The sequence below is a fragment of the Heterocephalus glaber genome, unplaced genomic scaffold (genome assembly GCF_053883595.1).
Source record: "Heterocephalus glaber isolate CG9 unplaced genomic scaffold, H.glaber_assembly_v1.0 deba00000122, whole genome shotgun sequence".
Classification (NCBI taxonomy): domain Eukaryota; kingdom Metazoa; phylum Chordata; class Mammalia; order Rodentia; family Bathyergidae; genus Heterocephalus; species Heterocephalus glaber.
The window spans coordinates 78,678,263-78,695,357 of NW_028258138.1; the positions used below are offsets into that span (position 1 = coordinate 78,678,263).

Sequence of the window (17,095 nt, forward strand, 5' to 3'; positions counted from 1 at the left end):
AAATGAACTTTAGGATTGATTTTTCTTCTTTTTTTTTTTTTGGTACCAGGGATCGAACTTGGGACTTCCCACTTGCAAGGCAGGTGGCGGAACCACTGAGCTAAATCCCTGGCCCTGCTTTTTCTAATTTTGTGAGATACACTTTTGGGATTTTTCTCTTTTTTTCTTTTTTCTTGGTATCAAAGATCGAACTCAGGACCTTGCACTTGTGAGGCAGGCGGTAGCACCACTGAGCTAAATCCCTGGCCCATCAGTTTTGGGATTTTGATTGTGATTGCATTGAATCTGTAATAACAATTTTGGAAGTATGGCCATTTTCACTATATTAGTTCTTCCTATCTAAGAACAAGGGGTATCTTTCCATTTTCTAATATCTACTTCAATCTCCTTTGTCAGAGTACAGTAGTTTTCAATATAGAGGTCTTTTATTTCCTTCATTAGGTTGATTTCTAGGCATTTTTTTTTTTTTGGATGCTATTGTGAAAGGTATTGTTTCTCTAATTTCTCTCACTGTGAGTCTGTTATTCGTGTACAGGAAGGCTGTTGACTTTTGAGTGTTGACTTTGTATCCAGCACACCACTGAATTTGGTTATCAAATCTAAAACTCTTTTGGTGGAGTTTTTGGGGTCTTCTATGTGGAGTATCATGTCATCTGCAAATAATGATAATTTAACTTCTTCCTTTCCTATCCTTATTCCTTTTATTTCTTTCTCTTGTCTAATTGCTCTGGCTAGTGTTTTTAGAACTATACTGAACAAGTAGACATCCTTGTCTTGTTCCTGATTTTAGAATGAAAGCTTTCAGTTTTTGTCCATTTAGTATGATGTTGGCTGTTGGTTTGTTGCAGATGGCTTTTATCAGATTGAGGTAAAGACTGTCTATACCAATTTTCTGTAGTTTTTATCATGAATGAATGTTTGACCTTGTCAAACAGTTTTTCTGCATCTGTTGAGAGAATCATACAGTTTTTGCCCTTGGCTCTGTTAATAATAGTGTATTACATTTATTGATTTGCATATGTAGAATCATCCCTGCATCCCTGGGATGAATCCAACTTGGTCATAGTGTATAACCGTCTTGATTTGAGGCATTCTGTTTGCCAGTATCTTATTGAGAATTTTTCATCTATGTTCATTGGGGAGATTGGCTTGTAATTCTCCTTTTTGGTTGGCTCCTTCTCTGGTTTTGGCTTTCAGGAATGAATTTGGGAGCATTGCTTCCCTTTCAATTTCATTAAAAAGTATGAGGAGTAGCAATATTAGGTCTTCTGTAAATTTCTTGTAGAATTCAGCAGTAAATCCATCAGGGCTAGGGCTTTTCTTTGTTGTTAATTTTTGAATTACATATTCAATTTCATTGACTGATACTGGTTTATTTAGAATTTCTATATCTTCTTGATTCAGTGTTGGTAATTCATATGTATCTAGGAACCTGTCCATTTCTTCTGTGTTTTCCATCTTACTAGAATTCAGGTTCTCGAAGTAGGTATTGATCTTCTGGATCTCTGTAGGATCTGTTGTGATTTCACCCTCTTCATTCCTAATTGCATGGATTTGGGCCTTTTCTTTCCTTTTTCTGATAAGGTTGGCTAAGGGTTTGTCAATTTTGTTTATTCTTTCAAAGAACCAACTCTTCAACTCATCGAGTCTTTGTATTTTCTTAGTCTCCATTGCGTTAGTTTCTGCTGATTTTTATAATTTCCTTCTTTGTATGAGCTTCGAGGTTGACTTGCTCTTGCTTTTCTAGAAGCTTGAGGTTCAACATTAGGTTGAGCCCACTCTGTTTTCCAAATATGGGAATTCACTGCTATAAATTTCCCTTGTAGGACTGCTTTCATTTCTTCCCATAAGTTCCGGTATGTTGTATTGTCATTATCATTCAATTGTAGAAATTGTCTGATTTCTTTAATTTCATCTGTGACACAATGGCTGTTTAAGAGGGTGTTATTTAATTTTCATGTGTTGATGAAGTTCTTGTAGTTTCTTGTGCCATTTATTTCCAGTTTCATTGCACTTTGGTCTGATAATATGCATGGGATTATTTCAATTCCTGTGCATTTACTTAAGCATGTTCTTTTCTTTTTGGTACCAGGGATTGAACTCAGGACCTTGGGCTTTCAAGGCAGGCACAGTGCCACTGAGCTACATACCGGGCCCTACTTAAGCATGTTCTATGAGCTAGTATATGGTCTCTTTTGGGGAAAGTTCCATGCGCAGCTGAGAAGAATGTGTATTCTGATGTTGTGGGGTGGAGCACTCTGTAGACATCTACTAAGTCCATTTGTTCAAAAGTTTGGTTCAGGGCCAGGGATTTAGCTCAGTGATTTTGCCACCTGCTGCACAAGCGCAAGAACCCGGGTTCGATCCCGGTACCAAAACAACAGCAACAACAACAACAAAAGTTTGGTTCAACTCTATTTCATTGTTGATTTTTTTTTTGGTACCAGGGATTGAACTTGGGTCCTTGCACTTGTGGGGCAGGCAGTGTAACCACTGAGCTAAATCCCCAGCCCCGTTGTTAATTTTTTGGTCTAGTTGATCTGTTTGTGACAGTGGGATACTGAGGTCCCTCACTACAACTATAGTAGTGCTTCTATGATATTTCATGTCTCTGATTTTTCATGTCTGTTAATATTTGTTTTGTATAGTTAGGTGTACTGCTATTTGGTGCATATATATTTAGGATTGTTATATCTTCCTCTTGGATTGTTCCCTTTACCAGGATGTAGTGACCTTCTTTGTCTCTCTTAATCAGTCTTGGCTTGAAATACACTTTGTCTGGGCCGGGGATTTAGTTCAGTGGTTTCGCCACCTGCTGCGCAAGCCCAAGGACCCAAGTTCAATCTCTAGTACCAAAAAAAAATAAATGTGTTTCCTGTATTCAGCATATTGTTGGATCTTGTTTCTTGATCCATTCTTCCAGTCTGTTTCTTTGATTGGTGAATTGAGACCAGTAACATTGATGGTTATAACTGGTGTGTATTTTCTTATCTCTGTCATGTTATTTTCCTGCTGTTGGCTTCCTTCTTTCCTTTTCTGTTTTATTTCTTGCCTTGCCTGGTAGATTCATTCTGTTGGGGTTCATGGAGTTGTAATCCTTACTGTCTCTTTCTAGAATATCCTTTAGAACACTTTGGAGTGCTGGTTTGGTGGTCATGAGTTTCTTCAAGTGTTCTTTGTGATGAAAGTATATTATTTCACCATCAATTTTGAAGGATAGTTTTGCAGGGTACATCAATCTGAATTGGAGGCTGTTTTCCTTTTATGCTTGAAATATTTCACTCCAAGCTCTCCTTGACTTGAGAGTTTGCATTGAGAAGTCTGCTGAGAGTTTGATGGGCTTTCCTTTATAGGTGATTTGTTTCTTCTCTAACAGCTTTTAATATTCTGTCCTAGTGTTGAATTTCTGGAATCTTTACTATTACATGCATTGGGGAAAATTTTTTTGATCATGGCTAATTGAAGTCCTGTATGCCTCACTTATTTATATGTCAAATTCTTTTTCCCTGTTCGGGAATTTTTCTCCCATTACTTTAGAGAATAGGTTTTTTGTGTCATTTGCACTATCTCCTGCTTTTGCACTGACTCAACTCAGTCTTATGTTATTCTTCTTTGCATCATCTAGCAGCTGCTGAGTTGATTTCTTATGGTCCCTTGCTATTTTTAAGAAATTTCTCTTCTTGATCGCTAACTGTAATCCTGTCTTCTATATCTGATATTCTGTTCTCATATTGGATCATTCTTCTGTGTATACTTTCAGTGGAGTTTTTAATCTCCTGGATATCTGTTTGAATCTGTTTCATGGATTCCATTTCTTTCCTATGCTGGCTGCTCATGGTTTCCATCATATTCCTGAGCTCCTCTATTTTTTGTATCTATTTTTCTGGTCACCATCTCTGTAGTTATCTGGAAAATCATTTCTGCTTTGATTTTTTTGTAGAACTTCGTTCATATGCTTTGCTACTTCTGCTATTACCACTTCAGAGAGTTCAGGTGGGTGGCTTTTGGGTTGTTCCACTTAATTGCCCTTAAGGTTTGCGGTTGGTGAGCTAAAAGTCTGTGAGGGGTTGCATCTTGTTTAAGTGCCTTCTCATTTTCTTTTTTATTTTGATTCTTGAGTTGATGCTTGTAAATTGCTTATGGGAAGTAGCTTTATTGCCAGTATTCAGAATCTTTAGGATATCACTTCTCAGAAGCATCTTCCAGATGTAGCTAGCTTTTGGTTTTCGAGTCTGTTGCAGGATCCTACCTCTTCAATTTATTGGAGATGTGAAGTTTCTCTCTACTTGGCCCAACTGCCAGTTCTTTGGCACTGGCCTATAGGTTTGTTTTTTTTCTTTTTTAAGACCTCTAGGCAATCTCAGTCTTGATCTACCACTGATTAGCACAATTTTGTTACCTTGGCTAAAGTAGTAGTGTAATCAACAACAACAATAGCATCAAATACAGCCTAGTAAATGACAAATTGTAGCCCTTAATATGGCATTTTTACCCTTAGGGGAGAAGATTTAAAAGGAGTTAGGGGGATTTAAAAAAACAGAAATAGAAGAAGAGGAAGAGATCAGAAGCAAGGCTGGAAGACAGACTTTAGGAAACAGGTGGAGCAGACAGGAAACAGAAGGAAAAAAAAAAAACAAGAACAGAACAGATCACCAACAACAAAAAACTAGAAAGTGTGTTCAAACAATCGAGAAAACAAAACAAAACAAGAACTAGAAAGGAGAGGGAAAAGGCAAGGAAAAACAAAAAAGATTTTAGAAAACCAAAAATGTCCAATTCAAGGTGTGTCTCTGTTATCCCTGATAAGCATTGTGGGCAAACAGAGTCCAGGGCCAAATTGATTAATCCCAGCAAGCTAGCTGCAGCTTCACAGTGGGGTAGTGGATAATCTCAGCCAACCTGCCCCTTTAGTTCAGGCTAGTTTCTGGCATTAGACTGGAACCATATTCCTTGAGCCTACAACTATGTATGTGTCTGCTGCTGACTTGAACTCTGCTCCCTGACACTGTGCACCTGAAGCCACTAGAAGGAGTTCACCTGCAGCTGTTCTGAGTTCAGAGATCAGTTAGCCCCTCTCCAAGATGGCTACCAGCCAATCACCCTTTCCTGGGTGAGGTCTGAACCTGGATAACTCAGGTGCTGCAGTCCGGTTCATCCACTGCTCAGTTCCACTGGTGCGCTTCTCTGTGGAGGCCTCTGGGGTCATCAGTAGTCACTGTTCATCTGCAGTTTTGGCCCACCATTCCCTCTCAGAGAGTCCAGGCTCTGGGAGAGAGCGATGCTTGGTAACTCCCTCCTCTTTATGAAAGTCTCTCTCACCTGTAGACTTCAGTCCTTCCTGGGTCCCGGGGACCCACTTCCCTCCTCCTCCTCGCATTCCTGTATTCCAGGGTCAGGACACCAAATCTCAGAGAGGCTCTTTCTCTGCTGCTTACCGCTTCACCATCCAGTGATTGCATTTTAGTAAACTTCGCTTCACCTATGAAATGGGCTAATGATGACTGAGAGATAATGTGGGCATAAGCCACATGCTTTGTGCCCAGTATCAGTTACATATTTATAATAACAGCAGTAACATGTGTCTCAGGAAGTTTGGTGGCTTGTATGTGGAACAACCAACCTAGTTTGGGAACCATGGTGTTGGTGTTGGTAATCTTCCCATTGGGAGTTATACAGCAATATTTTCTTTATTTGAAAATTGTTTTTATGCATAAGTTATATTCATGAAAAATAAAGTCTGGTCAGGTAATTCAATAAAAATCAAAAGAAAATCACCACCTGATGACATCCTGCCAAAAATTTCAGTGCATATCTTGCAGACATAAATATGTCAGCTTACACATTTCATTCAAATACGAGTGTCATATGCAGACACAGCTCACTGCTTAGTACTGCAATAAAAAGATCCCAAGGACAAGAAATAGGACAAACAAACTAGTGAGAGAACAGAAACTGAATTAGTTCTTTGAGTAGGGGAACCAGGCGCATAGACCACTACCTGGCCTAAGAAGAGCAGGTGTGGCTTTACAGAAGACAGCTCAGCTCTCGAGACTGGAGGGACATGCTGGTGTGCTCTTGACACTGGGGTTGTTTGTTTTTTTATTTTGAGACGGGCTCACTATGTAGTCCAGCTGGCCTTGAACTCGATATGTAGCCCAGGTTGGCACTGAATTTGAGATCTTCCTGCCCCAGCCTCCCCAGTGCTGGAATAACAGGTGTGCACCACCATCCCCATTGACACCTTCGTTTTAAGGAGAGTTTGCTGAATGGATGGACTCAGTCTGGGATGGAGATTGAACTTAGCTACATCCCAAGTTCTTTGTATTCATTTATTTATTTTTAGGTTTTTTTGGTGTTTTTTTTTGGTACTGGGGATTGAACTCGGGTCCTTGCGGTTGCACAGCAGGCGGTGAAACCACTGAGCTAAATCCCCGGCCCTAGTTTTAGTTTTTGATATGTGACAGGATCTCACTATGTAAGTTCAAGCTGACCTTAAACTCATGACAATCCTCCTGCCTCAGCCTCCCGAGTGCTGAGACTACAGGTATGAGCCTCTCTACCTGGCTGAGGTGCCTTTTAACTCTGAGGAGAAATGGAGTGGGAGTGTAGTGGTGGGGGAAATCTCGGTTCTTAGCAGTGGCTGGTTTGAGAAGACTCTTCAAGTTTGCCATTCTTCTTCCTTCAACAAAGAAAAAAATTAGCCAGGCTTGATGGCACACACCTATATTCCTAGCACTCTGGAAGGTTGAGGCAGGAAGATCACAAGTTCAAGCTTAGCTTGGGCAATTTAGCAACTTAGGAAGACCCTGGCTCAAAAATTTAAAAATATTGGGGAAAAATTTTTAAAAGGGGATGAGGGCTGAGGATGTAGCTCAGTGCAAAGACTCCCAGATGTGTGGGAGTCGCTGGCTTAACTCCTGGAGCAGCTTTGGGGGCATGTGTCCATGAGGAGTCACAGTGGGAGGGTCCCTAGGAGGGGTGGGACATCTGCTGTTCTTTGGCTCTCTGAGGAGGAAGTGTAGTGTCTACCTCCCTTCTGCATTCTTGCCTGCATGGCCAGGCAGCCTCCCCCAGCTTTCCTGTCTCTCAGTTCTGGTGCTTGTGGCAGCTCTGACCAGGGGCTCGAGGATGCTAAGGGTTGGTAGAGAGTCTATGAGCAGACCCAGGTTTGGGGAGCTGTGCACTGCTGTGCGTGTGATGTGGTGCAGCTTATTTCTAAACCTGCCTCTTTCATGTTTGAGGTGCTCTTCACTCAACCCAGTGTGTTCACCTCTGGATGTCATGGGCAGCTACTCTTTTGCCTCTTTTGCCCTGGCACACCTGGCCCCATAGGGCTGTTACGGATGGTTGGGATGTCTTAGAGCTGTGTAGATCAGGAGCTTTCATCTCATCCCACTCCCTAAATTAAGATCACAAAAATGGCCCCATGATTTCCCAAGGGTGCCCATGGCACCAGGTCTTACTCTGGGAATAAGCTCCTGAACACTCAACATCCAGTTTTCCTGTGTATTTCTGTCTTTTACATACACTGTCTTTCGTTTAGCTTCCTTTTTTTCATTGTAAAGGCTCTAAAATCAGAGTGACTTAGATTTTGATTCCTATAATTAACATTTTTAATGTTCCTGAGACACCTAGTATCAGTGGTTGAAAATTTAGGAGTCACAGCATTTATTGCCTGTCTGATGAGCATCTTTCCCACTGTGCACAGCCCTGGCGTGGGGCACAGCCCTGGCGTGGGGCTCTGTGAACAGAGACACATGCCCAGAGTGCCCCCAAGAAGCCGGACTGACCTGCTTCTCCTGTGTGTTAGGTTTCAGAGCACCGTGCAGGTGAGCAGGCTGCAGGACCTCATCAACCGCAGCAAGATGGCCAGGTGCAGAGGACGATTTGTCTGCCCAGTGATCTTGTTCAAAGGCAAGGTAAGGCTCCTCCAAGTCTTGTGCACCAAGGCTGTCTTCTGGGTAACTGACCCCTGCAAAGTATAAGTTGTTTCTCTCTGCCAGCCTAAGGTTGGGGGCTCCCTGGGACCTGGTGTTATGGGAAGTAGGCTAGAGAAACACACTACTTTAGATTCGAGGATGGTTTCAGGCAGAGAAGGGATATTGGTAGGAGAGTACCATGCCCTGTGTTCTGGAAGTGGCTCTGGTACTTCCTTCTTGCACAAGGTTTCAGTTTCCTCTTCTGTCAGATGGGAAGAATAACATTACAGAGTAGATTGAATCAAGTGAGACATTATACTCATGTTTATTCTTTTGATCATATGTGTAACTGAGTGTTATTGGGGGTGGGTTTTTTGGTACCGGGGATGAACTCGGGTCCTTGCGCTTGCGCAGCAGGCAGCGAAACCACTGAGCTAAATCCCTGACCCCTAGGGGGTGGTATTTTTGAGACAGGGTTTTGCTATGTAGTTCAGGCTGGCCTTGAACTCACTATGTAGCCTAAGCTGGCCTCAAACTCACAGTGATCCTCCTGCCTCAGACTCCCAAGTGCTAGGATTATAGGTGTGTGCCACCACACCTGGTGAATCTAGTGTTTATTGAGTGTGTAATCTGTGTAGATGCCTTTCAGACCATGAGATATGTCAGCATATAAGACAGACACTTCTTCCCTGCACAGAGCTTTTGTTCTTCTAGTGGCTGCTGTTAATTGCTCCCTAACATGGCCTCATTTTGCTTGTCTTGCTATTGTTTGGTGTAAGGAGTATGTTTTGCCTTACACAAAATGAAGCAAAGGCTCACAGTGGTTGAATAATTTCCCCAAGTTTACTTTACACACAACACCAGTGGTTTGAACCCATCTCCAGCATGATACTGCAGTTGAGAGTTGCATGGGGCAGATAGTATCAGGAGAGCTCAGGAAAGAGGGCAGTGGTATAGCCCAGCAAACTGGTGGCCTCCAGGGAGTGTGACATGGCCAGGCCCATGTTGAGGGTGGGCAGGATGCTGCCAGCAGGTAATACAGCATCAGAGAAAGCATGGGGTATGCAGGAAAGAGAGCCAGGAGGCTTCCATGGCTGGAGAAGAGGGTGCAATGAGAGCAGAAGATGGACCACCTGTGTTTCCCAGAGCATGTCCACAGGAGAGCAATGTGATAATAGGCTGTGGAAAGCATTCCCTGTCATGTAAGAATGAGAAATACTGGCATGGCATGGGGGCTGAGGCAGGAGGATCACAAGTTCAAGCCCCACCTGGACAACTTAGTGTCCATGTTACTTTTCTCTCATTGCTGAGACAAAATACTTGATACTCATGAGTTAAATGGAGAAAGGTTTATTTAGCTCACAGTTAGTAGAAGTTTCAGTCTATAGTCAGCTGGCTCCAAGGCTGGGTGGCACAATAGACAGGCATAGCAGAGGAGAAATAGTTCATGAGGGCAGAAGGTAGAGCAAGCAAGAGTCGACCACAGTTCTTTCTATCCCTTATATCTTATCCAGGCTACTTAGAGCGGGCAGCACTCACACCCTTAATCCTAGTCCCCTTGATTCTAGCATTGCACCATGGATTCAATCCCAACATCATACACCCTAGATTCAGCCAGCTCTGAACAAGCCCCACCTATGAATGCATTAGTCTTTAGGGGAACATCTAGACATAAGTGTCTTAGCAAGACTCTGTCTCAAAATGAAAAATAAAAAGGGCTGTGGATGTACCTCAGTGTGAAGGACCTGGGTCCAATCCCCAATACCACCAGAAAAAAGAAAAAGAAGGAAAAGAAAGAAACACTGCATCCTAACCTTTTCCTAATTTTCATTGACCTTTTTTAAAGCCCACCCAGATCTGTGAACAGAGTTCAGGCTCTGAGAAGTCCTGTAGCAGCTTCTTTGTCCTGTGCAGTGTTTCTCCTGTTTCTGTGGAACATAAGAAACGTGGACAGCTCACTTGGAAAACTGCCACACCAGACAACTCCAGATTCCTGTGACTCAGTCTAGCTGAGAGCTCTAGGGCAGACTCAGCATTTAAGTCTTAGGTGGGCCTGGACCAGCAGATTGCAGAGGAATGGCCCTAAATTGCTACAGAGGCTTAGCCTGAGGAGGTTGTTATGTTTTCAAATGTTCACAGGGGCTTTGTCATTAATTCAGCTTTTTTCCACCTCACACCAGGTGGTGTAGTACCGTTTCACACCTCTTAGCTTTCCCCAGGATGGCAGCACTGACACTCACATGGTACCTGTGTCCACAGCAGTTGCTAGGAAATACACCACCATGTGCTTCCTGTCTCTGCCTTGTGTTTCTGGGGCAGCAGCCTTTCCTCGAGGCAGTCCTCCCAGGCCCCCGAGCTGACTGCCTAGTGTGTAAGTGTGTGTTCAGCTGGAGACGCTAATCTGGGTGCAGCTGCTGTGCTCACCAGGTCGGCTTCTGGGGAGACAGGTGGACAGGACAGCCCCTGGAGCTCAAGTCCTGGGGAAGGCACTCAGAGAGTTTAGAATGGGTGAGAACGTGGCTTCTGCTGGAGCTAGGGAACCTGGTCCTCAGATGTGTCTCAGGAGCCACCTGTACCTATTCAGGGAGTGTCATTACCAGCATCACTTGATTCCCCAGTACCACAAAAAAATAATAATAATAATAATTAAGACTTTCAGGGGCCGGGGATTTAGCTCAGTGACGCTATACCTGCCTTGCAAACACAAGGTTGTGAGTTTGATCCCCGGTACCAAAAAAAAAGAATTAAGACTCTGAGCTGTATGTGGTAGCTCATGCCTGTAATCCCAAGACTTGGGAGGCTGAGACTGGAGAATCATGAGTTCAAGGCCAGCCGGGGAAACAGCAAGATCAAGGCCAGGCTGGACTACAAAGTAAGACCCTGTCTCAAAAAACAAAGACCACTGTGGGATGAGCCTTCTGCCTTCCTGACAAGCTCAATACCTTGGGGAATTGACCAAGCCCTTTGTTCTTTTCCATCTGACTGTAAATGAGTCCTGCTGGACCCAGGGCTGGCTGACTCAACTTCCAAAAGGACAAGGACAATAGGGGCTTGGGAAAAGAATAAGGAGCAAGAAGAGGGTCTCAAAGTTCAATAGCCAGCTGGGCATGATGACATGCATCTGTAGTCCCAGCACTCTTTGAGCCCAGGCTAGCCAACTGAGCAATTTAGTGAGACTTTGACTCAAAAAGGGCTGGGGATGCAACTCAGTGCAAAGGCCATGTGTTCAATCCCTAGTACTGGGGTGGATTGGGGGGACAGAAAATAACTTCAGTAGCCAAAAAGAGGCTGTGTGTCTGCTGTGGAAAAGATCTCACAGCTGCATGTGAGGGACAGCAAGGCTAGTGCCATGGCTGAGCTGTGTGGGAACGTGCCCCAGAAGGTGTATGAGTTGAGGGCTGTCGGGAATCAGACCTCCCTTAGCAGGCAGGGTTTGAGGTTCTCAGTCTAGGGTTGGCTTTTTCCCTCCAGGGCTGTCCCTTAAAGCCAGGGTTCCTAACAGGGCTCGGCAGGGACCCGGATGGGCCTGGGATTGTCCAGGAACCCTGGAGTGTAGGCACACTGTGGTGTGCACATGTTCTTCTGCAAACAGTAGGCAGTTCTCATCAGAATTTCAAAATGCTCCTAGACCCAGAGGACATTAGGTGGCTCCACCAGAGTGCTTCCTGCTGAGACCACAGGGATTCAGCCTAGCCTCTCTGTAGGGTTTCCAGGGCAGCCTCCCTGAGTAGAGGGACCAGCACATAAGTGCATGCTCGGCAGAATGATGCTGCTCTACGTAAAGCAGTTGTGGGCCAGGCTGGACTCTGGGGAGAGAGGTGAGGAAGAAGAGTCTCGGGAAGGCAGACGTGAATAGTACGAAGCATGAGGTTTTAGCCGGTGCCTCTTCACCACCTCCTTCCACTGTAAGGACAGCCAGAAGTGACCGAGGAGTTTCCACCCTCTTCTTGAGCAACATGTTGCTTCCTTCCCTTCATCAGCAGAGAATGAGGTCCCATAAGGTAGTGGAGACCCACTTTCCCCCCCAGATTATGTGGCCCACTTGGAAGTGAACTTGCCTGAAATGTCCCCTCACAGCCTATGCACACTGTAGTGTAATGAGTGTTCTCCTAGCCTTTGGCCGAGCTCCCCAGCCCTGCTGCTCTCCTCATATGATTGTTTTAAAGGTATGGCCTTGGGCTGGGGATGTAGCTCCTTGGTGCTGCACCTGTCTGGCAAGCGCAAGGTCCTGAATTCAATTCCCGGTACTGGGGGCGCGGAAACACAATAAAGGTATGGCCTTAACATTAGATATTGAGGTTCTTACAGTTTTCTAGTGTCTAGAATTCTAGTTCACAACATGATCCCCTCAGTGATGAGGGAAAAAGTAAAAGAATATTCAAGCAAGAAGCTGGGGGTGTAGCTAAGTGGTAGGGCACTTTCCTAGCATGCACAAGGCCCTGGGCTCCATTCCCAGCACTGGAGGGAAAAAAATTAAGCATAGTTATTTGGGGGGTTTCACTCCATCCCCAGGGCATGGCACACATGTAGCATCCACCAGATCTTTCCCAGTGCCTTTAACTGGGGAGTCTCTTTGAATAGAGACTCTGGGCTGAGCTTCAGGCATCCTTCAGTCTGGCTGTGGGGAACGTGCCTGAGCCCACTTGCTGGCCCAGAGGAGGCAGGAGGCCCCGGTGTCCTTCAGCCATGCATACTGCGGAAACCTGACTGAGGATGCTGTCTGTCTCCCAGCATATTTGCAGGTCGGCCACACTGGCTGGATGGGGGGAGCTGTACGGACGCTCTGGCTACAACTATTTTTTCTCAGGTGAATATTGAGTAGCCCCTCTGGGTATGAAATGAGAGCCCAGTCATAGAGACGAGCCCCACAGTGGCATAGCCAGAGGGTGGGAGCAAGCTCATGGAGACTGGGCATCCTTTCAGCAGGGAACAGGGGACCCACAGAAGTCATTTGAGAGGAAACCAGAGCGCCAGACAAGCAGGGTGCATGGAGGGCAGGAGCTGCGAGGGCTGCCCCTGGGATGAGGGCTGTCCCTGGGGTGGGGCTGGTGGCTCAGCCTGCACCTTGAGCTACAGGGGAGGAAGCCCAGGAAGGAGCCCTGTGCCGGCAGCCTCAGTGCTGATAGGCTGCTTTCTCTGGCAGGGGGTGCAGATGACGCCTGGGCAGATGTGGAAGACATCACAGAGGAGGACTGTGCTCTTCGGTCAGTGCTGGGTCCCCATGGGCAGGGCTGACTGGCCGGTGAAGACTTTGTTCGCACTAGCTCTGTCTTCATCCTGATCCACACTTGTGGCCTGGTCTTTTCTCTCATCCACACAGCTGAAACAATGTGGTCAGTCCATTCGGGAGCTTCCTCCCAGTGCCGCCTGTCACACCCCTGTGCAGCCTGTAGCCAGGACGGAGGCACTTGAGCTTCTCGAGGAGTCTTGGCTTGGCTCCTGGTCTACTGGCCGCGATAGGCCCCATGAGTCTGCGTTTGTTTCAGAGCCCATCAAGTTTGAGGTGTGCATCCAGGGTGGCAGGTGCCAGCTCACAGGTATCACACAGCAGGCCTCTGGTGCAGGAGCAGAGGGCGAGGACCGTCTTCCTCTCAGAGGACACACGGAAGACACTTGTAGCAGTGAGAAGTCCCACGGCTGCATGACTGGTGTCTAAAAAAGAGCTTGATACAGAATAGTGTTTTGAGCCTCTAAAGAGAGGCAGTAGGGGGCTGGGCATTTAGCTCAGTGGCTTCACCATCTGCCTCAAAAGCAGAAGGTCCTGAGTTCGATCCCTGGTCCCCCCCCCCCCAAAAAAAAGGCAGTGGGCTAGTTCACACTCTTCCTACCCCTTTTAAAGAACAACACTATAAGCCAGTTGTGTGGCCCATGCAAACCTATAATCCTAGCATTATGGGAGACTGAGGCAGGAGGATCAATCACAAATTCAAGCCCAATCTGGGTGATTTAGCAAGATCCTGTCTCCAAGTAAATAAAAGAAGGACTGGAAATGTAGCTCAGTGTGAAAACTTTGGGTTCAATCCCAAAAGCCACCAAAAACCCCTTTGTAGGCTGTTTTAGAAAAGCTCCTTGGGGCCATAGATTTAGCTCAGTGGTCCCACCACCTGCCTCGCAAGCACAAGGTCCTGAGTTCAATCCCCAGTACCAAAAAAAAAAGAAAAATACTCCTTTGAGTGTCTACAGCTGATGTTGAACAGCTACAGAGTGCTCAGTAGCATTGTGTGAGGTCAGCTGCCCACACTGGTGTGGGACGTGGAGGGGCATCTTGCCTCACCTAGGTTCTACCCACTGTCCCAGAAAGCCGTGGCTCTGGCTCCTCCCCTAAGGTCAGGTGACCTATGCCCCAGCCAGGCCACCTTTTGCAGTGCACTTTGTTCTTGGTGAGGAGACTGCAGAAACAGCAAAGCAGCAGGCATTAAGAAAATGTGATGGTTGGGCCGGGGATTTAGCTCAGTGGTTCCGCCGCCTGCCTTGCAAGCTCAAGGACCCGAGTTCGATCCCTGGTACCAAAACAAACAAACAAAAAAGAAAATGTGATGGTGACAGTTGATTCTTTGTACTCTGCCTGTATCTTCATGGCTGATCTGAAGGTAGCTTGGGGATTAGAACAGTGTTAGCTCTCTCCTTGCATCACCAGTTTGCTAAGTAGAGGGAATTCACAGTCAGTTGATGAAATAGCTCTAAAAACCCTATCTGTCTAAGAATTGCAGTGGTCCTCAGTGAGGAGAGGCAGGGAGGGGGAATCAACTCCAGTGGAAGCTCAGAGGCTCTGTCAGCCTCCAGCTCGATACTTTTGGCACTGAGATTATCTTGAATCTTCTGGCTTCATGTCAAGCAATGCCAGAAAGCCCTCTCCAGATCCAGCTGCAGATTCTTCCCTTTGAAATGTGTACTGAAGATGGGGTAATCTCCTAGAAAGTCACTTTCCTGTGCCCTCTGCCTTCAGAAGTGGACACAGTTCCTGCCAGAGACATCCATGCTTCCTGAACAACAACAAAACAACACTCGCACACCCATGGGGCACACTCTGGACCTTCTCCCTCTGGTTCTTGATTGCAGGAGTGGTGACACGCACCTTTTCGATAAGGTCAGAGGCTATGACATCCGCCTTCTTCGATACCTGTCGGTCAAGTACATATGTGACCTGATGGTGGAGAACAAGAAGGTTAAATTTGGCGTGAAGTAAGTACTCTGCAGGGCATCCCCACCGCGAAGCAGGAAGCTGAGTGTTCCCAGCCTGCAGATTGGTGGCAGGGCCCAGCAGTCCCTATGGACTGGCTCCATGCCAGAGCTATCTGCACACACTTCTATTGTGTCTTCAGATAGCCCTTTGGGGCAGGCTGTGTTGCTCCTTGTTTTTTGTAGACAAGAAACTGAAGAGGCTAACTTGGCTAAAATTGTATGGTAGTGACCAAAGGAACCAGAATCTCTGGCCAGTCCTCTAGTCCCTCATCTGGTTGGATACTCTATTTTATTCCCTGGCTCCCTTGTATATTCAAATCACTTTTAAAATGGAGTGAAATATTCAATGTATCAAGTTTGCTTCATTGATTGCTGTTACATAAAAATACATATATGGACCGAATCTTTATATACTGGAGCAAAGCTTTAAAAAATGGATCGTGAAGTTAGGAAAATGAAATTTTAAGAGCTTTTTCCAAAATTTTGTTTAATGTTTTCTTAGATCTTTTTTTTGGTATGGGGATGGAACTCAGGACCTCATGCTTATGAGGCAGGTGCTGTGCTGCTGAGCTAAATCCCCAGCCCTTTCTTCTTTCTAATATCTTTGGTTGCCCTAAATGGCTGTCTTTGCAAAGACACCATGAGGCTGAAGTCAGAGCTTAGCTACCTGGGGATTGTGAGTGTTCCTGCACTCTTCCACCCTTGTCAGGAAGCCCCAGTACTGTGTGTCCCCGGTTTAGAAGTGGCCTCAGCAGCTGTTAGAGAAGGCAGTAGAGTGGACACCCCCAGAAACCCTCTTTGGGCTGTGTCCTTATTTGGCTCTCTCCTCACTTGCCCTCTGGGCTAGCGTCCTTGGCTGTTGAAGGGAGGTGCTCCTTCAATCTTAAGTTCTGGTTGAGGCTTGCCACCATGAGAGGGAGAGACCTGTCTCACTTGAGAAGTTGGAGCTGGGGCAGAAAGTTAGATTTCTCAAGGGGGATCATTCTTAACTCTGAAAAAAAGCATTTTAGCAGAAGTTTCATTTTAGGTTGTGACAATACTCACGTGGGGACAGCATGTGTCTGTGTGTGTAGATGCTATAACATTTTGTGTCTCGTAGTGTGACTTCCTCTGAGAAGGTGGACAAAGCCCAGCGCTATGCCGACTTCACTCTCCTCTCCATCCCATACCCAGGTAGGGAGCACTCTTCTACCAAGTTTCAGGCTTCCTAGGCTGTGCCAGAGGCAGCAAGCAAGCCTTCTACGTGAGGGCCAGTGTCCTGGAACAGCTTCCACTCAGTCCAAGAATCGAATCCTGGCACTGGAACCTACTAGCCACAACCTAGAGCAAGTCACTTCCCTATCCCAGCCTCAGGCTTGCTCAGGTGGCAGTTAGAACATGAAGGTTTAGCTCAGGGTTTTGTTGTTTGATGAGATCTTGCATAAACTAGTGCCCTGCACATATGTAGCTCTGTCTGTTTTGTGATACTGGGGATTGAACCCAGGACCTTCTCATTGAGCTACATCCCCAGCCTTTTTTTATTTTCTATTTTGAGACGGGCAGGGTCTTGCTAAGTCACAAAGTTGCCAGGAAAGGCTGGAACTTGCAACCCTCCTGCCTCCACCTCCGAGAGTGCTGAATGTAAAAGCGTGCACCACCACACCTGGGTCCGTGAAGGGCTGTTTAAGTGGAAGCAGTGTTAGTCATCTTGGCACCTGTCCATGCAGCACTGGCTGTGAAGGTGTGGACTTTCATGCATGTCTTGAAGTGATTGAGCTTGTGAGACCATTGCCCCTGACAAGGCTGTTCTGTAGTAGAAGGCCACATAATTGTGTCTATCCTCTGACTGTACAGTAGCCTCCCTATGTTGCCCAGTGCTTTGGTCCACAAAGCTGCATTTGTCTCCGGCACACAGACACATTTGCACCCTGTAGCTGGATCTTGCTTTTCTCATTGGACACCAAAGCAGTGTTTCTCGAGTTTGTAACCCTCCTTGCCTGTTTGCCAGGGAGGCT

General features: G+C 45.9%; 1 protein-coding gene across 10 annotated transcripts in view; it reads left to right on the forward strand.

Moving 5' to 3' along the window:
* Mtmr14 (myotubularin related protein 14) overlaps positions 1–17,095 on the forward strand; it is a 50,783-nt gene that overhangs the window by 7,607 nt on the left and 26,081 nt on the right. For 8 of the 10 annotated variants that reach the window (XM_021260193.2, XM_021260186.2, XM_021260189.2 and 5 more), the window contains 5 exons: positions 7,811–7,919; positions 12,651–12,726; positions 13,063–13,123; positions 14,979–15,101; positions 16,201–16,274. In XM_021260193.2, the coding sequence (XP_021115852.1) occupies positions 7,811–7,919; positions 12,651–12,726; positions 13,063–13,123; positions 14,979–15,101; positions 16,201–16,274 (443 nt within the window). The remainder of the gene's footprint in view (positions 1–7,810; positions 7,920–12,650; positions 12,727–13,062; positions 13,124–14,978; positions 15,102–16,200; positions 16,275–17,095) is intronic. The other 2 variants (XM_087216922.1, XM_087216923.1) reach the window with 1 other exon arrangement.